Raw genomic sequence first — 24,449 nt, 5'->3', positions numbered from 1 at the left:
TACAAAGAAGACATTCTCAAAGCGCTGGCTCTTATAGTCCTCTTCCAACCCAAAGTCCTCCAATGTATTAAGAGTGCAAAAAATAAACTCCAAGTAATCCAAAAAAGTCTCTGGTTTTACTTAATTCTCAGCCTTTTTTTTTTTTTTTTTTTGAGATGGAGTCTTGCTCTGTCATCCAGGCTGGCAGTTCAGTGGTGCAATCTTGGCTCACTGCAACCTCTGCCTTCTGGATTCAAGGGATTCTCCTGCCTTAGCCTCCTGAGTAGTGGGGCTACAGGTGTACATCACCATACCTGGCTAATTTTTTTATTTTTTATTTTTTGGGATGGGGTTTCGTTCTTGTTGCCCAGGCTGGAGTGCAATGGAGCAGTCCTGGCTCACTGCAACCTCTGCCTCCCGGATTCAGGATGTTCTCCTGCCTCAGCCTCCTGAGTAGCTGGGAGTATAGGCATGCGCCACCACACCTGACTAATTTTTTTTTTTTTTTTGTATTTTTGGTAGAGAAAGGGTTTCACCATGTTGGTGAGGCTGGTCTAGAACTCCTGACTTCAGGTGATCCGCTTGCCTTGACCTCCCAAAGTGCTGGGATTATAGGTGTGAGCTACCACGCCCAGCCTAATTTTTGTATTTTTAGTAGAGATGGTGTTTCACCATGTTAGCCAGGCTGCTCTCGACCTCCTGACCTCAGGTAATCCACCTGCCTCAGCTCCCAAAGTACTGGGATTATAGGCATGAGCCACCATGCCTGACCAGCCATATTTTCAATAACCAAAACATACTACTCCACTTTTGAGAGCCCTGGACAGATAAACCAAATCTTACACAGTACCTGGCACATAATAAGCATCCAATGAATTTATAATAAAGAAATAGTTAATGAAAGGTTCACTCGGCCCAGCCATCTCAGGGGAAGGTTTTGGAGCACGGGTGCCATGTTTATTTTATACTCTTGGCTAGCCCAGACACTACGAGTACCAAGAATTGATGAAGTTGAGGGCGTGTTCACAAAAGAGAAGATGAAGCTCCTCCTTCAGGTCTGGAGTCCTGGTGATTCTGTAACTGAGAGATTCAAACTTACTTTTTTTTTTTTTTTGTATTCAAACTTACTTAACTGCTAGGGAGAATCATGTATACCATTCTCAACTTTCAATTAGGTGTTGCACTGTGGTCATCTCGCAGCTCTGGTTGGATCTCAGATTAGATTCCAGTCTATCTGTAATGTCCTCCTGGCAGAGGCAGCTGCCCTCGTGACTTTCAGCTGCTAGTTATTACTTTTTCATGACATTTCTCAAATGTTCATGATTATTTTCTCTATCCCCAGGAAAACCAAGGAAGAGAACAAGACAAATATCTTGTGTGAAGGCCACTAAGAAAAGTGATAAAAACAAGATCCTTTCATAACCACTCTTTTGCTTAACACAACTGAGCTAAAGTGGTTCTTTTTTAGATTAGCAAAGCAGTCTAAAATGTCATATTTCTTTTCATTAGTGTCATCTTACATAATAATCTGTCATCTTTGAAATCTCTCTGCCCCTTCTGTTCCCCCATATCAAGTTGGTTAAAAGTCCTGTTGATTCTCTCTCTATACTCATTTTGAGTCTGTCCTTTTTTCCTGACTTCAGAGCACCTGGTTCAGTCTTTGATAGGGTTTGCCTTACCTAATCTACTACAACCATCTTCCGCCTCCATGTCTTTCCATAATCAAATACATGCTCCACATTGTAGCCAAGATTATGCTCCTAATGCTAGAATCTGATATTGTTACATCTGCATTAGATAGACTTTTTTTAAAAAAGCTACCCGCAGCCATTATTTCAGGAAAGCACTCCTCCATCATCCTATCAATAATCCTGTTCAGTCCACTGGGTTTCAGGGACTAACCCCGTCCCCACCCCAACCCTCCACCCCATCCCCCATATCCCCCAACACAGGCAGAGGATCCAGGCCATCTGCTGTGGGCCATGTGACTGGTCTGAGATTGAGAAACGAATCATGTGAATGGCCACATACTGGCCAAGCAAAGTCCTCACTGGAGCCTTCTGCCAACACGGCCAAGAAAGGCACTCTCTTCTCAGTGACCACAGGCTCCAAGGACTGCAGAGGCTGAACCTGTCTGGTACACTCCCTCGGAGAACAAAGCCACACCAAGCCCAAAAGAGGTCAGAGAACATGAGAAGCCAGAAGAAAGAAGGGGCAAAGGATCTAGCAAAAGTAAAGACATCATTGGCATCCCTGACTCTGCCACGTTTCTGTCTTGGATTCACCAGTTATGTGAGCAAATAAATGCTTTTCTTCCCTTGTAAAGTATTCTGAATTGTCTTCTTGACACTTTTGTGTGTAAAAGCATCATAATGGATATAATCCCACCATTTAGAACTTTTAATAGTTTCTTACTTCCTATAGAAAAAACTCCAAACACTTTGCCTCAATATTCAAGTTCCTCAACAAAAGAGACCACCTTAGCTATTCAACTTTAAAACTCTCCTGTCCCAGCCTCAAGAAAGTCTTTCAGAATTTTTTTTTTTTTTTTTTTTTTTTTTTTAGATGGAGCCTCACTCTGTCACCCAGGCTGGAGTGCAGTGTCGTGATCTTGGTTCACTGCCAGCTCTGCCTCCCGGGTTCACGCCATTCTCCTGCCTCAGCCTCCAGAGCAGCAGGGACTACAGGTGCCTGCCACCACTCCCAGCTAATTTTTTGTATTTTTAGTAGAGATGGGGTTTCACCGTGTTAGTCAGGATGGTCTCGATCTCCTGACCTCGTGATCTGCCCGCCTTGGCCTCCCAAAGTGCTGGGATTACAGGCGTGAGCCACTGCGCCTGGCCTGTCTTTCAGAAATATTAAAATAATAATCATAGAATCAATACCCTTTGCTGTAGCCACCGTAGACCCTTTGTTCAGAATACTTCCTGAATTGGAATTATTCTTCTACTCTCTCCTTCACTACACTACTCAATCTTCTAGACCCGGCACATATTAAGCACGAATATCATACTTTACATTACAGCTTTCATACACACAGATATTTCACCCTATCAGGACTCCTTACAGAAAAGAAACAGCTCTTTCTAAAGTTTAATCTCTAGTACCTGACATCTGTTCTAAATATCAGACACCCCACAAATGTTTGCAGCTCTGGTCAGAAATGAAAAACTAAGGATTGACAGATACTAGACTCTTAATTCTTCTTTATATTAGTATTTCTCAAAAATCAAGCCTATCACCATACAACGCAGCAACTGCACACTCAGACATTTATCCCAGAGGAACAAATATACGCTCACACAGGAACTATATATGAAAATTTACAGAAGCTTTATCATAATTGCCCCAAACTGGAAACAACTCAGATGCCCTTCAATAAATGAATGGTTCAACAAAGTGCAGTATATCCATACAATGGAATATTACTCAGCAATAAAAAAGAACTATTAATACATGGAACAGCAAAAACAAACCTTGAGAAAATTACACTGATTGAAAAACAATGCCAATCCCAAAACGTTCTGTATTGTATAATTCCATTTAAATAATAATCTTGAAATGACAAAATTATAGAAATAGGGAATAGATTACTGATTGCCAGGGGTCAGACACAGGGTGCAAGGTGGGAAGTGAGGTACGTGCTTGTACAACATCACAAGGAATCCTTTTAGTGATGGAAATGTTCTGCCTCTTGACTAAATTAATGCCCATATTTTGGTTGTGATATTAAAATTGTGTTTTGCAAGATGTTACACCTTTAGAGAAGACTGGGTAAGTGGTACGCAGGATCTCTATATTATTTCTTACAGCCGCATGTAAATCTACAATTATCTCAAAATGAAAAGTTTAATTTTTATAAAAACCAACCATATATCAAATCTTAAACAACAAAAAAAAACCCAGATACTCGTTGCTAGAGCACCTCACAAATAATCATAGTTTCAAACAACAGATCTCACACTAATTAGCAATACAATAGGGTTTGGGTTACAAGAAGTGAATGACTCTCTCTAAAAGAGGTGAAGACAGTCATTCTGGCCAACACGACAGAAGAGATTTCTTTACATAAGAAAGCTATTTTCAGAAAGTGGGATGGCAAAATAAATTACAAATGCTAACACAAGAACTGTCCCTGTCCAAAACACTGAGCTGGGTACCCCAAGTGATAGTCCATCTCTACAAGCTAGGGCTTCCATGGGGAGGAATAACAGCCTCTGTGAAATCTGATCTGTTTGCCATTTAGATCCATGTGACTCATGGAGGCTGGCTGCACTCATATCTAAAAATACAGGAAATCTGCAGCCTAAGCAAATTTGGCTCATGGACTCATGGGCTTTTGATTCAAATACTGCACATTTGGAGTCAGTGGTTTTATATTTGTATCAGCCAGTGGCAAACGGGGTTCTGCTGCTCAAGTGACAAGTATTCAGTTGAAATCTAGAAGAGGATCAGAAGATTTATCTGCTTATATACATTTTATCTGAGAGTTACATGACACCTGCTCAGTATCAGGAACATGAACTCTGAGGTCCTCTGGAGCCCAGAATGATGCCTTTCCTTGGGCAGTGGGTGTGTCCCACTAAATACCTGCCCCAAAAGAGAATGGAGGGAGTCATGAGCTATTAAAGACAGAGTAGGGTGTGGTGGTCACGTGAGTGACAAGTACCACTTGGACCAGAAGCGCTGAACCTACAGACAGAGAGGGTGTGGTGTCTGGGCCCTGGCATTTTTTATTTTGTCCAGTCCTACTCAGAACCTTTCCCAGCAGCGCCTGAAGCCATGACAACTGACTGATGAGGCAGCTGACTTCTGGGTGACAGCTCATGGATACCCTGATTCCTTTGCCACAGACTGTATCTACTCACGGACCTGGTGACTTCTCAGAGTGGGCCCCCCACCCAGGGACCGGCCTAGCAGAGCCACTGCCGCACTCACCCATCAGGACACTCAGCAACTTCTGCACTCTGGAGTTGACCCCCACAATTCGATACAGCCCTTGCTCGTTGATCCCTGAGGAAAGAAACAGTGATGATTTAATTAGAGACACGTCAGAACACAAATCAGGCCAATCCAGCCAAGTGTACTTTTTTTTTTTCATTTTCTCAGTCCTCCTAAAAGCTGCTCTAATTAAAGTCCCCTGTCACTCAGCTCAGCTCTTAGCAAAGGAGTGGGATTTGGTACAGCTGTCTAGGATTTCACGGATGTGCTGCACACTTCAGCCCTCATGTTAGTTCAGTCATCAGAGGCGAAAGCAACTTTCCTTTTCTCTTGCCAAAGGCAGCATCTGAAGAGTTCTAAAAGACGCAAAATGTACACTTTTAAATATGTCATATTTAACCAGTTTTTAAAATTAAAATGCCAAAAATGACATGATTAAAAATCCATAAAACAGAAAAAGACACTTTATAATCTATTTTTACATATAAAATAAAAATATTGAAGTGTAAGACCGTTTTTAATTTTAAGGAATGTTAGCCAAGACTGAGAAATTAGAAGATCCAGTCATTTATAATATAAATATTCTTCATCAAAAAAAGACCACCTTTATTTCATTCAACTGTACAATTAGACTAGTAAGGGTTTACTTTTAAATTAAACATCTAAACAAAGAATCAAAAACCAATCCACTTCAGTGTTTCTGTTCATTTAAATACATGGATTAGATCACCACTGTACCACCTACAAAAGAAGGCAATTTAGACCAGGTGACTTGAAACAATTTTTCTTCTGTTAGTTCCAGGCCCATCCTACCTGACCCCTCTCAAGTAGCAGAGCTCCAGCTTCCTATTTTATTCCTCTGATGTCCATTCTTCAACCAGTAGCCAAAGTGAACTATCTAAAGTGCAAATTAGTTCATATCACCTCTTCTCTTAAAACCCTCCAGTAGCTTCCCATTGCATTTAGACCATAACCAAAACTACTTGGGATGGCCTATAAGGCCTATACTATTGAGCACTGACTACCTCTGATTGCATCAATGACCACATGCATTCTGCTCCACACAGTGGCCTTCCTGTCACCTCAATGTGCCAAGCTCATGGCCCCACCTCATAGCCTTTGCTACAGCTGTTTCCTCTACCAGGACTGCTCTTCTCCCAGAGCTTTTCATCATTCAGATCTCAGCTTCAATGCAACCGCTTCAATCTAATGCAACCCACAATCAATACCACTGGTCATTCCCTTACCCTGATTTCTTTCTTTATAGCAGTTAACAATATCTGAAATTATCTTTTTTATTTGATTCTTTACTTGTTTTTTTCTGTTACATTCTCAATAGAATGTAAACAGTAATTGTGTCCTGTTCACCATTATATCCTCAGCCCCTGGATCAGTCTATGGTACACAATAATAAACAAAACACTGAGTTTATACTCCATCAAGATCAGTATAAAATACTTAGGGGCCAAAACACAATCTTTCAGAAGAAATTCAGGAAAGGACCAACTCTGCAGTACTTTCAACAATACCTATGTAGACATGGAACTAACGAATAAAAAAAGAAGTGGTCTGGAATGATAGGATTTTACAGCTAAAGAGGACCTGTAAACTCATGTACATCATTCTGGATGATTCATGGACTAGGAGGCCCTGGTCAAAACCTAAGTGATGGGTCCCAAGTTACTCAGTGTCAGAAACTTGATTCAGTAACATGTCAGCTCGGGAGCTTGAAAAGTCTTAAGTTAAGCGTCTCTACTTCTATCCTTGTGCTTTTCTGCAACTTTACACAATCCCACCTCCCGCTGGACAATTGTCAAATCCCAGAGAGTATGGAAAGTCTGTTCATCTCTGGTCACCATAAATACGTACTCACATACACACACTGCAATAGGGAGATACCCACTTTTTTCAACTATTTATGCTAAAATGGCACCTAACTCATACTGTCCTTATATCTTCTTTGTGCTCAATGAAGACTTTCTTAGAAGTTAAAATACATCATTTCCATTTTCATTTTAGAGGAGGAAGAGGAACTTGTATACCTCTTCCCCTACTTATTGTATTTATTTTGTAGTTTTACATCAGAAAAATTTGTCCTCCTGAGCTACCAGTTTGCATTTACTGCAGACTCTGTGAACAGTTTTAAATGATTAGGTTTCTTTCTTGATTTTGGCTGCTAAAATCTGAGAGATGAACAGGTGGCCCAGCTCAAGCAAGCATATGAACTTTACTGGGGAAAAGAGATTTTTTTTTAGATTCGCTTTTGGCTCCATTTTTGCGCCTCTACCTTTAAACTCTGTACATTTTATTCTCGGTCTTTTCTTTTAAAATTAAAAAAAAAAAATTAAAACCTCTGTTGAAAATTAGGCTGTGCACAGTGGCTCATGCCTGTAACGCCAGCACTTTGGGAGGCCAAGGCAGGCAGATCACTTGAGGTCAGGAGTTCAAGACCAGCCTGGCCAACATGGTAAAACCAGCAGAGCATGGTGGCGGGCACCTGTAATGCCAGTTACTCAGGAGGCTGAGTTAGGAGAATGGTTTGAATCTGGGAGGCCAAGGTTGCAGTGAGTGGAGATTGAGCCACTACACTCCAGCCTAAGCAACAGAGCAAGACTTTGTCTCAAAAGAAAAAAGAAAAAAGAAAAATTACCTTAGTAATGAACACTTCAAAAAAATTTAGAAACTACAGGTAAGGTAAATAGATGAGTCAAAGTGAGACAGTAAAAATCAGCAGAGAGCCACTGAGAACACAATGAAACCTGTACAATACGACTGCTCCTCTCCCCACTGCTCCCAGAACGGGCTCATACTGAGCAGCTGCTTTGTAACGTGCATTTTTCACATATTATAAATAATTTTTAAAATGCTGTATGTCTGTAATCCCAGCACTTTGGGAGACCGAGGTGGGCAGATCACAAGGTCAGGAGATCAAGACCATCCTGGCCAACATGGTGAAACCCCGTCTCCACTAAAAATATAAAAACTTAGCTGGGCGTGGTGGCGTGTGCCTGTAATCCCAGCTACTCAGGAGGCTGAGGCAGGAGAATCCTTTGAACCAGGGAGTCGGAGGTTGCAGTGAGCCGAGATGACGTCACTGCACTCCAGCCTGGGAATAGAACGAGACTCTGTCTTAAAAAAAAAAAAAAAAAAAAAAAAAGCCGTATGTCAAAACATGTATTTCCATTGCATTGTTAGTGATTCAGTTTTTTACTACACAGACATACCATTGTTGATTTAACCCATTTTTTAGACATTTGGCCAGTTCACAATTTTGTACCTTAACATCGCCACTGTGTAAACATCCTTATTGCTCAATCTGGCCCATATCCTTATTTCCTCAAGGCCAATTCCCAGAAATGTCACCTACTTCTACTTTATATTCTCTGGATATATCTTACCTTTACAAGCTGCCTTAAGTCTTTGTTTAAGGGAGGTACAGGAGAAATAACTGAACATTTTAAAAAATGTTTCCATACGTTACAACTGTTTTGGAAAAAATATCTTTTGACAGTATACATAAGGGTAGGTTTTTAAAATCTCCCTTTACTTAATGCCTCACAGTCCTTATGAAAAAAAACTGTGCATTTCTCAACTGGTAAGAGTTATGATTCCTGCTTTAAAAGAGAGAATTTCTTTCCACTACTTAAAAAGGGCTGGTAGGCTAAGAGGCTATAGAGTAAATGAGATTCACATCTCTGACAATGGTTCAAATCAAATCCAGTGGAAACATGGTTAATAGCTTTTCTCAGTGGTACAACAGACCAGCAAACTCAAAGCTCCAAACTGCTGGGACTGAGGAATCTCCTTTGTGGCAGTCTCTGAAGAAGGGATGGAGACCATCAGGATGAACCAGCTTCCTTGATCTTAATGTCTGCTCCCACAGACCTGGGAAAGATCAGTGTGAACACTGATCTTCTCTCTACCTGGGTGGTCCCCAGGGACTAGCTCCCAAGGACATCTTGGGTTCACAGACCCCAAGATGTCTGCCAGAGAAAATTCAGGGTGTCTATGAACTTAGACAGGAAAACAATTACATCTTTATCTTCACTAACCTACAACTGACATTAAGCATTTCCTTCCTTTACGGATGGAAGCAACAAATCACAGGAGCATTAGCAGTACCTGCAACTTGGTCAGAAATCACAGGCATTTCCATAACACATTACAATTATTATGGATATCTTGAAATATCACTGCTCCCAAGTTATGTCGGTTATCAGACCCACCACTGTCGCTTACAAACTGTTAACAAAGAAACACATATATCATGATACCCTGTGTTTTTTAATATTTTAAAAACTGAATTCCAGTAACTGGTTTCTATAATCCTATGTATTTTAGATATTTAACACATTCTTCTGATCAGCCAAAGAAGTTGGTGACACAAAATCAGTTAGGACCTCCTGCTTCAGACGAACAGAACTTGTGGAAATCCACTGACAATGGCACTTGGGGAGCTAATGAGTCACTTAAAGTCAGGAAACAGCAGGTAGCAGGTCTGACTCCTCACCAGATGCATGACCTTCTATGAGAACAATGCCATCTGTTAAACTACTTTACCTCTGGTTTCCACAGCATGGATGCATTTCCTGATTATGCTGAAGCCAATGCTGTCCAACTGCGCAGCTGAAAGTGCAAGAGAAGGGCAGTTAAGTTGCTAGCCATGGAAATCAACCTCAGGATAGGGCTTAACCAATCCAGGATGAATCAATCGCATGCTGTGGTCACACATCCTTTTAATGTTTCCCAATAACAGTACAGGAATAACATCATAATAATAATAGCTGGCATTGAGAGCTTTCCATATGCTAGGTATGGTTTTAAGTGCTTTGCATGTATTATCTCATTTAGTTCTCATAGTAACCTCAAGTTGTAGTAAGCTGTAAAATTATCTTCAATTTATAGGTGAAGAAACTGCGGCATAGGGTGATAGGTACCTTTACATTGTTTTGCTGTTAACAGAAGCTGTAGAACTAATTACGGTCTCCTTCAAAAAGCACAAATTAAGTGCTCTATAAATGTTGGGTAAGTGCTTAAAATAGATTATCTCACTTGATCCCAGTAAGTCCTCCACACTGACATTATCATCAGCCCATATTACAGATGAAGAAACTGAGGCTTGGTAAAACTAAATATCTTGACCAAAGATGCAGAGCCAATACATGGAGAACTGCTCTAGAGCCCATACCATCAAACTGCCTTAAATGTGGCCCTGAGTTTAGTATAATTCTGCTCAGGTGACTAGAAGAAAGGAAAAATAGAAAAAGAAAAAAAGAAGAAAAATGATTCAGAGGAAAATTAAAACAGCCAAGAACAAAGACACTACCTAAGGAAGCAGCATGAAGGCAGTGGGGCCATCCTCCAGGGGGAAATGAGCAAGTGGCAACAGGGTTCTCGCTCAGAAAATAAATGATCAACAGCAGCAGCTTCTTCCACAGAAGAGAACCAGACAAGGCTGGAAACTTCTAACATGACAACAAGGCTGGAAATTCCCTAAAATTCACCCCCATGTTTTGGTGACCCAGTGATAATCTTTAAGAATGGGTTCATCTTTGACCTTCTTAGGACAGTGGGACAAGACATTCTACCACTTAATGGTCAGAGTGGAAAAGAAAATGGCAGAAAGTAGAAAAGCAAGTATTTATAGATGATTTGTGGTCATCTCAGGGAAAGTAATAAACTTGTAATAAATGAGAAGTGAGCAGAACCTGAACTCATCTCGGATCTAATCCAAATTGAATCTTTCTTTAATTCTTAGCATATAGGGGTAAATTTAGATAAGATGAATATTTTACTTTTTTATTTTTGTTTTTTTATTTCCATAGGTTATTGGAGAACAGGTGGTATTTGGTTATATGGGTATTTTTTTTTTTTTGAGACAAGGTCTTACTCTATCGCCCAAGCTAGAGTGCAGTGGCATGATCTTGGCTCACTGCAACCTTCGCCTCCTGGGTTCAAGCGAGTCTCCTGCCTCAGCCTCTCTAGTAGCTGGGATTACAGGCACCCACCATCACATCCAGCTAAGTTTTGTATTTTTAGTAGAGATGGAGTTTTACCATGTTGGCCAGGCTGGTCTTTAACTCCCGACCTGATGTGATCCACTGGCCTCGGCCTCCCATAGTGCTGGGATTACAGGAATGAGCCACCACGCCCGGCCTACATGGGTAAGTTCTTTAGTGGTGACTTGTGAGATTTTGATGCACCTATCACCCAAGCAGTATACATAGCACCCTATTTGTAGTCTTTGTTCCTTACCCCATTCCCACCCTTTCCCCTGTGTCCCCAAAGTCCATTGTGTCATTCTGATGCCTTTGCGTCCTCATGGCTTAGCTCCCACTTATGAGTGAGAATATACAATGTTTGATTTTCCATTCCTGAGTTACTTTACTTCGAATAAGAGTCTCCAATCTCATACAGGTAGCAGCGAATGCTATTAATTATTCCTTTTTATGGCTGAGTAGTAATCCATCATATATATATATCACAGTTTCTTTATCTGCTTGTTAACTGATAGGCATTTGGGCTGGTTCCACATTTCTGCAATTGTCAGTTGTGCTGAAGATTTTAAAACATGTTTTCAATCCCTAAGAATTCCCAAAATCAAACTAAAAAAGAATGCTAATTCCTAAAACAACTCTTCCCAAACTGAAATATTAATAGTTCCTATACTTACATGTACAGTTATTGCTTAGTGATGCTTATTACAAACACACTCAGCCTCCAGGATAGTAAGTAAAATACCAGAAAAGAAACAGAAAAACAATGTTTTTCTCCCTGCAGATTACTTGCCATACAAATCATTCTTTTTATTCCCTTAAAATGGTAAGGAGCCTATTAACTCAATCCCTTGTTTTTCCCAGTATAAATAGAGTATTTGCTCTGCACATTGTGGCATCTCAAGATTTCTGATTACAGGCTGAAAGTCAAATCAAAATAATTCTTTCAAATAAAACTCAATTAACTCATGCAGCAGGCATTTTTCAAATTTAGTAACAACCTATAATACAGAAGCCAAATACCTGCTGGAATCCAGGGAAGGATTTAAAAAAAATAACAGCTTTATTGGTATATAATTCATATACCATAAGTTTACCCATTTTAAGTGTATGATTCAGCAATTTCTAGAGTATTTACAAAGCTGTATATTAATCACTATTATCTAACTCCAGAACATTTTTGCCCTCCTCCCTATCCCAAACACCCATACACATTAGCCATTTCTTCCCTTCTCCCAGCTGTGGGGAGAATTCCTTTTCTATGGATTTGCCTATTCTGAATACATCACATAAATGGGAATCATACACTATGTGGTCTTTTATGTCTAGCTCCTTCTACTTAACATAATGTTTTCAAGCCTTAGCCATGTTGTAGCATCAGTACTTCATTTCTTTTTATGGTTAAATAATATTCCATGGTCCAGATATATCACGTTTTATTTATCCATTCATCGGCCGATAGATATTTGGGCTATTTCCACTTTTTTGCTGTTGTGAATAACGTTACTATGAACATCTGTGTACAAGTCTTTGTGTGAATTGGTATTTTCACTTCTCTTGAGATACACCTAAGAGTGGCATCGCTGGGTCACAGAATGACTCTATGCTTAACTTTTTGAGGAACTGCCAAACTGTTTTCTAAGCAGCTGCACCAGTTTTCATTCCCACCAGCATTGTATGAGGGTTCCAATTTCTCCTAATCCTTGCCAACATTTGTTATTGTCTTTTTTATTATAGCCATCCTAGTGGGTGTCAAGAGGTATCTCATTGTGGTTTTGATTTTTATTTCCCTAATGACTAATAATGTTGGGAATCTTTTCATGTGCAGGGAGGATTTTCATTCCTTTATACAGTAGTCACAATAGAGCCTACCGGATAGCATTTGTCAGATGGGGAATTACTTTTTGTGCTAAAGGAGTTTTCCAAAATGTTTATAACTACGATTTATTAGTCTGGTGAAGCCTTTTAGTTCTTCTTTTGAGAGGCGCTTAAGATCATCTTTTCATAGGAATGAGAATCGAAGAAGTCTGGGAGAGAAAGAATTGTCATTTCACACAGTGCTATGGGGAGCTGCAGATATGGATTCTCAACTTGGATGTTTTAAGAGTAGGCTTGTGAACATGGTCTTATTCTAGGCATCGACGAACTTCTGCCCCAGACAAAGGCTATTTCTTTACCTTCTGAACATCAATAAAAGTTTTGAAAAATTGAAAATAACCTAGCATCTGACAGTGATGACCCCAGTGGTCAAAATGTACAAGCATGTAAAGCCATCAGCCCAATTACTGGACATAACCCTCTAGAGGCAAATCAGTCCTTGGACCTTTTTTTGTGGCACTGTAGGAAGTGGATCCTTTTCTAGGTAAATAATATTTAATGGAAAAGAATAAAATGGACCCTTCCAAATACATCCAGAAAATAATCACAAATTTACCCACTATTACAATTACTTCTTTTGGGAAACGGCAAAGGGAACACCCCACATTCAATCTCTGAATAAATGTTCCTCCTTTGGTTTTCCCAATGTTAGAGATTCTCCAATTTGTTTTAAACCAGCAAACTCCTTTTCTTGGAATAACTCTTACACAGATGTTATACATAAAGGTCTTACATATGATACGTGTAATCCAGTGTTTCTCAGTTTATCTTAGTTGTCTAAGTTCAAATGGATACAATATTTACATATTGCAAAGTCAAACATTATGAGCTCAAGATAACTCTGTTAGCCTCTAATGTATTAAAATTGCATACTGATGATAATTATTTATAGTCTATAAACAGATAACACTGTGTTAAGAAATGGAATCTCTTTCAAACAACAGTTTCCCCAACAAGGAATTCAAGAAATACAGGTTAGCAACCACTGCTTTAAACCTCTAAACTGGAACTAGTGTAAATGATCACACTGTCCACTGCCTGGGGACCCCATCTCTGTCTCTTCTCTTTCACAAACACACATGTACATGCATGCACACAAACACACACACACAGAGCTTGATTTCTCCTCTCATCAACTTGAGTTCCCTGCTGACATCATGATTAGATTACTAATAATTAACAACTGTTTATTATTTATCAAGGACCAAGTACCATAATGTGATAGGGACTATAGTGCACACATAACCAGATCATTAGTCCTGATCTCTGCCCAGTAGGGATATAATCTAAGTTAATTGAGATCTCCTAGTCTGAAAAGCAAATTCCCACTAAAAGGTTTAGAACACTATCACTACCAAGCCGCATTTGCTAATGACAGAAAAAGTCTGAGTGACCCGCCAGATGGAGGCGGCTGTCCTTAATCCCCTCAAGCAGGTGATTCAGCTCTTTCACTGAGCCAAGGCTCAGAAAAGGTCAGGGATTTATTAGCAATTTCTGTATCCTTATAATCTCCAGCAATAATCTCTCATTAAATATCTACTAGGCTTGCATTAGTCCCTTAATTTGACTTGCGATGAGTTGTCGCAGGACCTGTGGCTCCCAGGCCCGACATCCACCATCCTGCAGTTGAGGCTTCGGCTGGTTTACTTCCCTCCCTCAGCCTCAGGTTCAGCTCTGCTCAGTGTACACACGAGGCCGCCCAAACAGTTGTCTCATCATGAATCCCGGCAGAGCCTGCACCAAATATCCAGGTTGGCCTCCCAGGTTAGAAATGTGCCATCCTCTTAACTTTCATTTCAAATTTTGAAACCTTGTCTCCTTTCAGACAAAGAAGCACGCTAGGGTGGCAAAGCCCATTTTTTTAAAGTTCTCTGGAGAACATGTGACCCCAGGAGAGGTGGGTTTATGCTCAGTAACCTTGAAGAATCTTAGGGAAAACCACAGAAGCGGGAAGAGGATGCCTTGGGCTACCATGCCTAGGATATGAACCCCGGGAGGAGGGAGGCAGGTGACATCCGGAGACTAGCTGTCTTACTGCAAAGGGATTAAAAGAACGACTATAAGGTATAATCATACACTATAAGGTATAATCAAATTATTTTCTTGTCTAAAAGGTGGAGGCTTGAATCGCTTGAACCCAAGAGGCAGAGATTGCAGTGAGCCGAGATTGCGCCACTGCACTCCAGCCTGGGCAAGACTCTATCTGAAAAAATAAAAATAAATAAAAGGAGGAGGCTGGTGGGCCAGGGAGACAGACATGGATTTTAGCATAACTGCCACTGCTATACAACCATAAGGTCACCATCATGCCCTGAAGCTTTTGGGACCTCACCTGAGATACTTTTCCCTGGCTCTTCCCAGGTATTAAAAAAAAAAAAAATGAGGTGTATAGGTGGTGGGAAAATTATAACAAAATCACAAGTATCACCCTGGGCACCACTCCTACCTCCTACATCCAAATTATCACCAAGTCCCTCAATTGTATCTTCTTTTTTTTTTTTTTTTTTTGAGACGGAGTCTCGCTCTGTGGCCCAGGCTGGAGTGCCGTGGCCGGATCTCAGCTCACTGCAAGCTCCGCCTCCCGGGTTCCCGCCATTCTCCTGCCTCAGCCTCCCGAGTAGCTGGGACTACAGGCGCCCGCCACCTCGCCCGGCTAGTTTTTTGTATTTTTTTTAGTAGAGACGGGGTTTCACCAGGTTAGCCAGGATGGTCTCGATCTCCTGACCTCGTGATCCGCCCGTCTCGGCCTCCCAAAGTGCTGGGATTACAGGCTTGAGCCACCGTGCCCGGCCTCAATTGTATCTTCTAATGCCCCTCAATTTTGTCCAAGTTTCTCCATCATCACCGTCACCACCCTGGTCCCCACCTCAATCATCTGCTGCCAGGATGACTGCATTAACCTGCTGGCTGGTCTTCTTACACTTCTTGTTCCTGTCTGCCCTCTGCATTGCAGCCCCCACGGTCTTGACAAAATCAGAGCATATCACCTCCCTGCAGCACCTCACTGCCCTTGGGAGAATAACCCCAATCCTTACTTGTTCACAAAGCTCTGTGTGACTGAGCCCTGCCTGGCCCTCCAGCTTCTTTAGGGGCCACTGCCCCAGCTCTGAGCACCTAGCCACACTGGCTGTCTTTCAAGAACATTCAACTGACCATGCTTTCTTCCCACCACAGACTGTGGATTTCGCATGGGAGCCCTTTGGCTCCCAACTCACATTGCCCTCAAGTGTCCCTTCTTCAAGAAACTCACCCAGACCTTCCCACCTAGGTTAAAGCTCCAATTGTGCACTCGGATACAGGACCATCAGCCTCTCTCAGACTATGATGCACCACTGCAAGTTTACATTGATATGTGGGATTCTGTGAAAAATGTCTACCAAACTAGAATACATATTCATGAGGGCGACGGTCCAGGTATATTTACTTCACTGGCTACTACAGCTCTCTTTCACCATCAACTATAGCGCTGGATATGAACTGGAAGTGTGTGCATGCGCATGTCATTTTTCATTTTGGATACACGAATAGGTAAATTAGTGAATGAATGGTAGAGAGAGCTGGCCGAGGGGCAGTGCGTCAAAATGACCTTTCAATTTCAACTGATATAAACCCTATGAGAGTAGATGAGTCCTTTTAACCTTTGGTCCTCCGCTTTCTCATTTTTTTGTGTGATGATATAAAGGTTAAATAAAGAAATGAATAGGCTGATCTAACCACTTCCTTCCTTCCTGTATCAATACAGGCATGCCACTGGGTCCAAGAGAAAGGAAGAACGAAAGTGGCACAAGCCAAGCCATGAAACATAGGAGACGAAAGCAAGTTTAGGTTTTCCTGGACACTTTTAGACCTTTTACATTTTGTCCATCAAGGCGTTAGTGAGTAGTGGAACCAAGATTTTATTTAACTCAGTCTGACTCTTGGGCTCATCCTCTTCTACTCTTTGCTTTCTGCTGGAGATAGTCAGAAAGGAACTTGGGGCTGGGGATCAAGTTTTGTGGATCCTGCCATTTCTATTCCAGTAGCAGCTCTCAACTCCAGTGAACAAGAGTGCACTTGTAGAAATGCAGATTCTGGGCCCTCTCCTGGCAATTGTCCATCAGTACATGTGAGAACCCCACTTGGAAAAACACTGTAGTATATACTAAGCAATTAAAATGATTATCACCAAAAACATTGAGCTGCATGTGGTGTGAAGCTGGGGCCGAGAGGAGGGCTTCTCCATATTACACTAACTTGGCCATCTAAATGAGGGTCAAGAGGGGCCTGAGGCCTGAGGGTCAAGAGAGCCCCTGGAAAACACAAGTATTCTCTGCTAGAGCTTCATGCTACCCATGAGATCTGACTCCTCAGGCTCAAGAGCCCCTCTTCTGAAAATCACTGACCTGCTGTTGCTCAACTCCAACCTTCAGTATTCAGAAAACCAAGAAATTTGGCAAGAAGTGGCCAAATCACCCAATCTGAATAGAAGAAAACTTTCCATACTATAAGTCGACTGATGGACACATATATATAGTCTATAAAAACAGCACACTAGGACATGTCCCCAAACTACCCCACACCTGCATCCCTGGAATTCTAACCAAACCCTGGGGAGAGAAATCCTCATCCAAAGGAGAGGAGCTAATCTACTGAATTAGCCTCAGCATGAACTAGAAAGAGTTACTGTCCCTAAAGCTGGTATTCAACAGGTTTTTCCTAGTCTGAATTTTTTCCCCAGGAAACTGATTCAATTTTCCTTTGATTAAAAAGAAAAACACAGAACCAAACCTTTTTTGTTGGAGAAATGGAAATTTGCTGGAAGCACTGTAGGTTATGCATAAAAACAAGAGGATTGAGGTTGAGCACCCTGGCTCTCGACTGTAATCTCAGCACTTCGGGAGGATGAGGCGAGAAGATCGTCTGAGGCCAGGGGTTTGACACCAGCCTGGGCAACATGGTGAGACCTCATCTCCACAAAAAGGTTAAAAAAAATTTGCTGGGCATGGTGGCATAAACCTGTGGCCCTAGCTACTCAAGAAGCTGAGGCAGGATGATGGCTTGAGCCCACGAGGTCGAGGTTACAATGAGCTATGATCGTGCCACTGCACTGCAGCCTGAGCAACAGAGTGCCTTAACAGAGATTAAGAGCAACCTGCCTCTCAAAAAACAAAAACAAATACAAAGAAACTGAGAAGTAAAGGATTTCTAACACGGATGGATGGATGGATACAGGAAATTGTCGAGGTGCTGTGAGCAGACCACTTCAGGGGCATGTTCTCACCACAGAAATTTACTCAATTTTCCAATGTGATTTGCTCTTTATAGAGTCTGGTTGGTCTCCCTCATTCTGAATTTAATCAATTTCAGCACCCTTAAAAGCCATTGAGAAAACCACCCACATTGAAATGAACGTAAATTCCACCTGAAGAATAATTTTCAATTTTCACACACACAGAGGAAGACCAGAAGGGCTTGCGTGTTTCCCCTAATCATGTGAAGCCCCAGGGTTGCCAGGGCTCCCTGGGCTGTGGCCCCTGGAGAACTGTCCTCATGGTGGCAGCTCTCAGAAGCTTCAGTGGGGCCTAGGAAAGGTGGCCAACTGATTCTTAATTATCCAGGTGTGCATTCTCTATTGTGGGGGTTACCCACAGCCAATTTTTAATCCCAGATCAGCACTCCAAGGACCCCCATGCACCATCCCACTCCACTGCCTCCTGTGCCCTACACCAGACTATTCTCTGCTCCCTGGCTGGTATGTTCAGGGAGCATGAACTAACTTTAATATTAACTAAAGTCACACAGACAGAAGTGTATATAGTGGAAACTGAATGAGCTATAAAGCCAGACAGACTTGGATGAGAACCCTGCCTCAGCCACCTCTGGCTGGATATGACCTTAGCTTCACCTTTTTGAGGCTCACCTTCCTCACTTGTATAATGGGGGTAACCCAACAGGATGCTATGAGGGTCAAACGAAATGTATAGCAACTGGGATTTACTTGGTATTCAATAAATGATCATTACCAATATTACCTAGTATTACCAAATATTAGAATGTTACTATATCCTCATATTTGAATGAAAAACCTTCCAGTTGATGAAATACTTCTCATATTCAAGTTCATGTTATCTTTATGATAATCCCATGGGGTAAGTCTTGCTACTCTTCTTACTCATAACTACTATGTTTTCACACTAATGAGTGTAATGAGGGATAATACATTACAGTTTATAAAATAAATGAATAAACTATAGTTTATTTGATTTTCCCAATATCTCTGCTAAGTTTTTATGATGAGGAAAGCCAGACTCATGTTAAGTGGTAACAACAGCAATGATAACCGTGGCTAACACTTTCTGAGCACAGACTACATTGCTCTGAGCTACAGGTGCATCATTTGCTTATCATCACCATCATCATCATCCCTATTTTGTAGATAGGAAACCTATGCTTTGGCAGGTTAAGGAATTTCTGTAAGATTATAGCCTTAGTGAGTAGTGGAACCAAGATTTTATTTAACTCAGTCTGACTCTTGGGCTCATCCTCTTCTACTCTTTGCTTTCTGCTGGAGATAGTCAGAAAGGAACTTGGGGCTGGGGATCAAGTTTTGTGGATCCTGCCATTTCTATTCCAGTAGCAGCTCTCAACTCTAGTGAACAAGAGTGCACTTGTAGAAATACAGATTCTGGGCCCTCTCCCGGCAATTATCCATCAGTACATGTGAGAACCCCACTTGGAAAAACACTGTAGTATATACTAAGCAACTAAAATGATTACCACCAAAAACAAACAAAAATGACTTAATTTAGTCAATTGCCAGTATCTATACCACATTCCCTGTTGGACAACAACTATTTGCCAGGGCTATGCATCTTGATATGGAATGCTGGATTGTGCCACTTTGGTATATGGGATGATTCCAAGAGGTTCACAAACATTTCTCAGTTATACATTTATTTTAATGAATATTAGAAATCTACTGATTTATCACACATAGCATAATATATTTCTTTTTAAAATAAACTGAGGTAAAAAAAAAAAAAAAAAAAAAAAAGAGACAGGGTTTCACCTGGCCAACATGGTGAAACCCTGTCTCTTAAAAAAAAAAAAAAAAAAAAAAGCTGGGCGTGGTGCAGGTGCCTGTAATCCCAACTGCTTGGGAGGCTGAGGCAGGAGAATTGCTTGAATCAGGAAGGTAAAGGTTGCAGTGAGCCGAGATTGTACGACTGCATTCTAGCCTGGGTGACAGAGTGAGACTCCATCTCAAAAAAAAAATCATGAAGGTGACAGAAATAATAAATTGGGGAGCTCAAGTCCTAATGTGTCCCAGAACAGGCACTATGTTCAACCTGGCTGAAAGAATGAGATGGGAGAGGACCATATTCTACCTGTAAGATATTCTGTTCCAGTAAGGTTATCCTTGATCTTTGCTTTCTCTCACACCCTATATCCAGTTCACACACCACATCCAATCCATTAGCCAATCCTGTCACTAATAACTTAAAAACATATCCAGAATCTAACTACTCTTCATATCCATTGCTAATACCTTGATCCAAGCTGCCATCATCCTCTGCCTGGACTGCCTGCAGCAGACTCCCAACTGCTTCAATTTCTCCCCTCCACCCTCGCAGAGTTTATTCCCCACCAGTAGCCAAAGTCATCTTTTAAAAACATACTTCAGCTCATGTCATGCACCTGATCACAACTCTCCAGTAACTTCTCTTCACACTAAGAATGCAGTCTTATCTCCTGACCTCACATGGTCTAGCCCCATCCTACCTGACCACTCACCCCGGGGGCCTCCTTCCATCCGGGCACCACTGTCCTTCCTGATATTCCTAGACACAAGTAGCTCATGTCACCTCAGGGTCTCTGCACATGTTGTTCACTCCATCAACAACACCCATTTACCCACTCTTGACACGCTTCCCTCCCTCCCTTTGTTCAGGTTTCTTCCCAAATGTCACCTCTTTAGAGAGACCTTTCCTGCTCCAGGTATCTAAAATCACTCCCCTCTCCCTTATCCTCTATCCACCGGTCCTTATTTTTGCAGAGTACTCATCCCTACCAGAAATTATACCTTTGTCTACTTGCTTACTCTTTGTTGTCAATTTCTTTTCATTGTACATGCTCCATGAGAGCAGAGACAATCTGCCCTGTTCATGACTAATCTCAATAAATATTTCCTGAAAGAATAAATACAATCCATGTTTTCACCAGCTGAAACACCAGGAGCCGACAGGCCAAGAGTCCCCACGTTCCAGGAGCCTCGAATAGTGACAGGTGGCTGCATATACTGGTACCTTCTAGAGTTCAGGGCCCCTGCAGTTGGAAGCATGAGACAAACAGGTTTGACAGAGATTTCATTCAACCCTGACCTCAAAGCAAGAATACTGCTAGTCAGAATTTTCTCCCTAGCCTACCAGATACAAAGGCATCTTTTTTTTTTTCATTGTTTCTTGAAAACAAGCACACAGAAAAATAAGCTGAAAGAGACATACAGTAAAGTAAAATAGGTAGCAGGAACAGAAACAAAAATCTTTGCCTGGATGGGAATAAACCTACAAGCTCTCAGCCATAGTTAAGGGAGGCTCTAAAGACTGTTCCAATTCTTGGCAAAAGACAGGCCTCCAAGGTGACAGCACGTGGGTTCTTGCACAGCACAAGCTGAGGACTATACTTCTGCCTGGCATGGAAGGAGTGTTTTTTTGTGGGTTTCTGCTTCTGCAATCTCCTAGTCCACCTTAAAATTCCAAATCAGAATAGCAGCGAAAGAGCAAGGCTTAATGCACACTGTAGTAACACCGACCAGCTTAATCAGGACCATTTGTCTCCTACATGGGGATCTGGACATCCTGAGAATGAATTACACAGTGGCCTCAATTCCCTTCTGCCTTGAGGCCCGGTGGTTTTGCACTGATTTCTCAACCGAAAGAGATCATCACCAGCTTTCTGAGGGTGGAAGTGTTTCAAACAGAGAACCAACTGCCTCTGCCCATCAAGGTCACTTTCCTGCCTTTACCTATCTGTCCTCTTACCTCGAAATGCTCTAAGAACAATTTGTTGGTCACATCAAACTCTGAGGCAGGGAAGGGCAGGGAAAGAGAGGGCATTCAGAATCAAAGGCCTAAGATTTGAGCCCTGGTGTCTCCACAAACTGCCTGTGTAAGTTGTGCATACTTCATCTCTCTGACCCATTCCCCTCACATAAGAGGCAGGTGTTGCAAAAATCAAATAAGGCAATGCCTGGAGGAACTTTAAAGAGACCATACAGAGCCATGCTTTTATATAAGTGGGTTCTGGCTTTGGATAATGATGACATTATTGGTAATAAGAAGAATAAAGGGCAACATTTAATCATTGCTGATAATACCAGGCACCACTGGGCAAAGGATGTCCATCCTCATCTCATCTATTCTTCCAAAAAAACCCAAGACTTACTTATTAAAACTATTCCCACCTTCAGACAAAGAAACTGAGGCCTGGAGAAATTAATTTCTCAAAATCACACACTCAGTAATTCCTGAGGCTGGGATTTCAAACCACGTGTGGAGTACTCCAGAGCTAACACTTCTAAGCACTACTCTACCCTCTGCTCAGTCTTACATGCTGAATGTGAGCTGCAGGCTCTGACAACTCTGATCAGTGCAGGGAGTGACCAAGTTTGCCCTCAGAACGAAGTCTCAGTTTTCACATCTGTAAATGGGGTCAATAATAGCATTTAGCTCATAAGATTCTTAGGAGGATCAAATGACATCATGTATATCAAGCAGTGAACATGTTGCCCACTTCACAGTATGTACTCAATAAACATTAACCACAATAACTGGAAGCCTGTACTCGGTGGCAGTGGGGGAAATCTTTTAGTTTCTGTCTCAATAACCCCTTGCACTGGGCTTTAGGGGTTAAAGATGTAGCTAGGGGCCTGCTCACTGTCTCTTGGCTGAAGCCCAAACTGGGATGCCAACGGGTGGCTCACACCTGCTCAGGCTGCAGCCTGCTGTCAGTACAGAGCCCACGTCACTGAGGGAAAGGGGAATATTAGGCCATGGCAAAGGCATACACTGGCTGCATCTGCCAGTCTAAAGCTAGCTGAGAGAGAGGGTGGATTTGTTAAGTGTCTTTTAGGACAAGCAGAAAGGCTTCTGACTATCCAGGCAAGTCCAAGGAGTACCACCACCAGTCCTAGCTTTGGGGGCCAGGGTCTCATCAAACAAAATAGCTGGGAACCCAAATAATAAAATTTCTGCAAAAACAAGCTGTTCCTGCCCCTTCTGCTCTCTCCAGCCCCCAGCCCTCCGAGCCAGGGCTATTCTAGAGCTGGGGTATTACAGCTCAACTAAATATAATTCAAGCTCAATGCACCACAGCAACTGTGTTGCATAGGCAACTCATAATGGAAAGTGAGGTGTAGAAAGTCAGCACCTAGGGAGAGCTAGAATTATACCACCTCGCCTGACTGTGGCTCAGAAGATGAAAGTGGTGGCCACGGAAACTGCATGCACAGGAGAGGGGAGAAAGAGGAAAGAAAAAGGATGTGGGGAGGAGGGCTGGAAGGAATGCAGGCGAGGGAGGGAGGGAGAGTGTCTGTCCTCTATCAGCTCAGACCTGGCAGGCCTGGAGAGAAAGCTGGAGGGGATGCTGCACTCAGCTGACTGCCTCGTGGGCCAGTGCACAGGAGGCCAGGCCACTGTGCCCATTAATGCCTTCCAGCCTTCTCAGGTTTAAAAGGGGAAATGTTCTATTTATAAGCCACCGACCAGTAGAGACCTGGCAGCCTCTGGATGGCTCTGATCCCAGAAGGATCCTGGTTACCGGTGGCTGCCTCCTCCTGCCTCTCAACTGTGGGTGTTCTAACAGCAAAAGGCCAAAGGTGACTAGAAGCAAAAGAAAAAAAAAATCCTCTTTTCTGCCCTCTGCTGCTTTCATGAGACGGTGGATTTTTGGTAATGGCTGAAGGCTTTAGAAGCCTTTTAAAAATAGTGGCCCAGGCGATCCCATCAAGGCTTTCCCTACAGTTTTCAAGCCTAAATCTCCTTTTCTGTTTTACAGATCAAGGGAAGCTAAAGCACAGAGAAGAAGGAAATGTACAATCAGAGGCACAACAACGGGAAACAGAGCAATGGTAATGATGTCCCTCCCCATCTCCTCTCCTGGTCCTCAATCTTGTCCTCATAAAACAAGGCAAACCTGAATATAACACCATCAGGGAGTTTGCTCTGAATGAAGGCCCAAAGAAGGATGAGTGGATGTACAGAAACAACATATAAAGCATTATGTTGTGTTGCCAAATCCCTGTGAGAGAGTGGTGGGCCAGGCTAAGGGTCTGACCCTGGGGAAGCCAGTCAGTGAAATGTGTGACCCTTGTGCACCCAGCACTGAGCACAGGTGTTTGAGGAATCACCGAGGGCTCCAATGAGGTGGTGCACTAGGAAGGAATATGGGATGGCCCCTCGGCCACAAAGAACTAGAGGGGTTAGATGTTGGAGTCAGATGATGAAATTCCTTCCAGCCCCTCTGGGTGGACCACATATGAAAAGGACGGCAGAACGGAAAGATTTCAAGCATATGAAGAGTCACCAGAAAAAAATGACCCTGGTGATCACGCAGGCTAGGGTTTGAGTATGAGCTTCGCTACTTCTCAGCTGTGCTCCCTTGACCTCTTTAAGCCTG

General features: G+C 42.2%; 1 protein-coding gene and 1 long non-coding RNA gene across 51 annotated transcripts in view; both read right to left on the bottom strand.

Annotated features, from left to right (window-relative positions):
- Positions 1–24,449, bottom strand: part of ARHGAP26 (Rho GTPase activating protein 26) — an 840,200-nt gene that overhangs the window by 178,192 nt on the left and 637,559 nt on the right. For all 50 annotated transcript variants that reach the window (XR_013394918.1, XR_001445584.3, XR_013394919.1 and 47 more), the window contains 2 exons: positions 9,481–9,546; positions 4,918–4,992 (listed from right to left, as the gene is read on the bottom strand). Coding sequence is in view for 47 of the 50 variants with exons in the window: in XM_077937293.1 (XP_077793419.1) it covers positions 4,918–4,992; positions 9,481–9,546 (141 nt within the window). In the remaining 3 variants the exon portion in view is untranslated. The remainder of the gene's footprint in view (positions 1–4,917; positions 4,993–9,480; positions 9,547–24,449) is intronic.
- On the bottom strand, positions 7,076–8,078 carry LOC144329564 (uncharacterized). The gene is made up of 2 exons (XR_013394924.1): positions 7,535–8,078; positions 7,076–7,375 (listed from the first exon to the last, which is right to left on the bottom strand). It is a non-coding gene; the product is annotated as an uncharacterized LOC144329564 (long non-coding RNA).

The sequence above is a fragment of the Macaca mulatta genome, chromosome 6 (genome assembly GCF_049350105.2).
Source record: "Macaca mulatta isolate MMU2019108-1 chromosome 6, T2T-MMU8v2.0, whole genome shotgun sequence".
Taxonomy (NCBI): Eukaryota; Metazoa; Chordata; class Mammalia; order Primates; family Cercopithecidae; genus Macaca; species Macaca mulatta.
The sequence above is the reverse complement of the archived record's forward strand: the minus strand, read 5'-3'. Positions and strand labels throughout refer to the sequence as shown.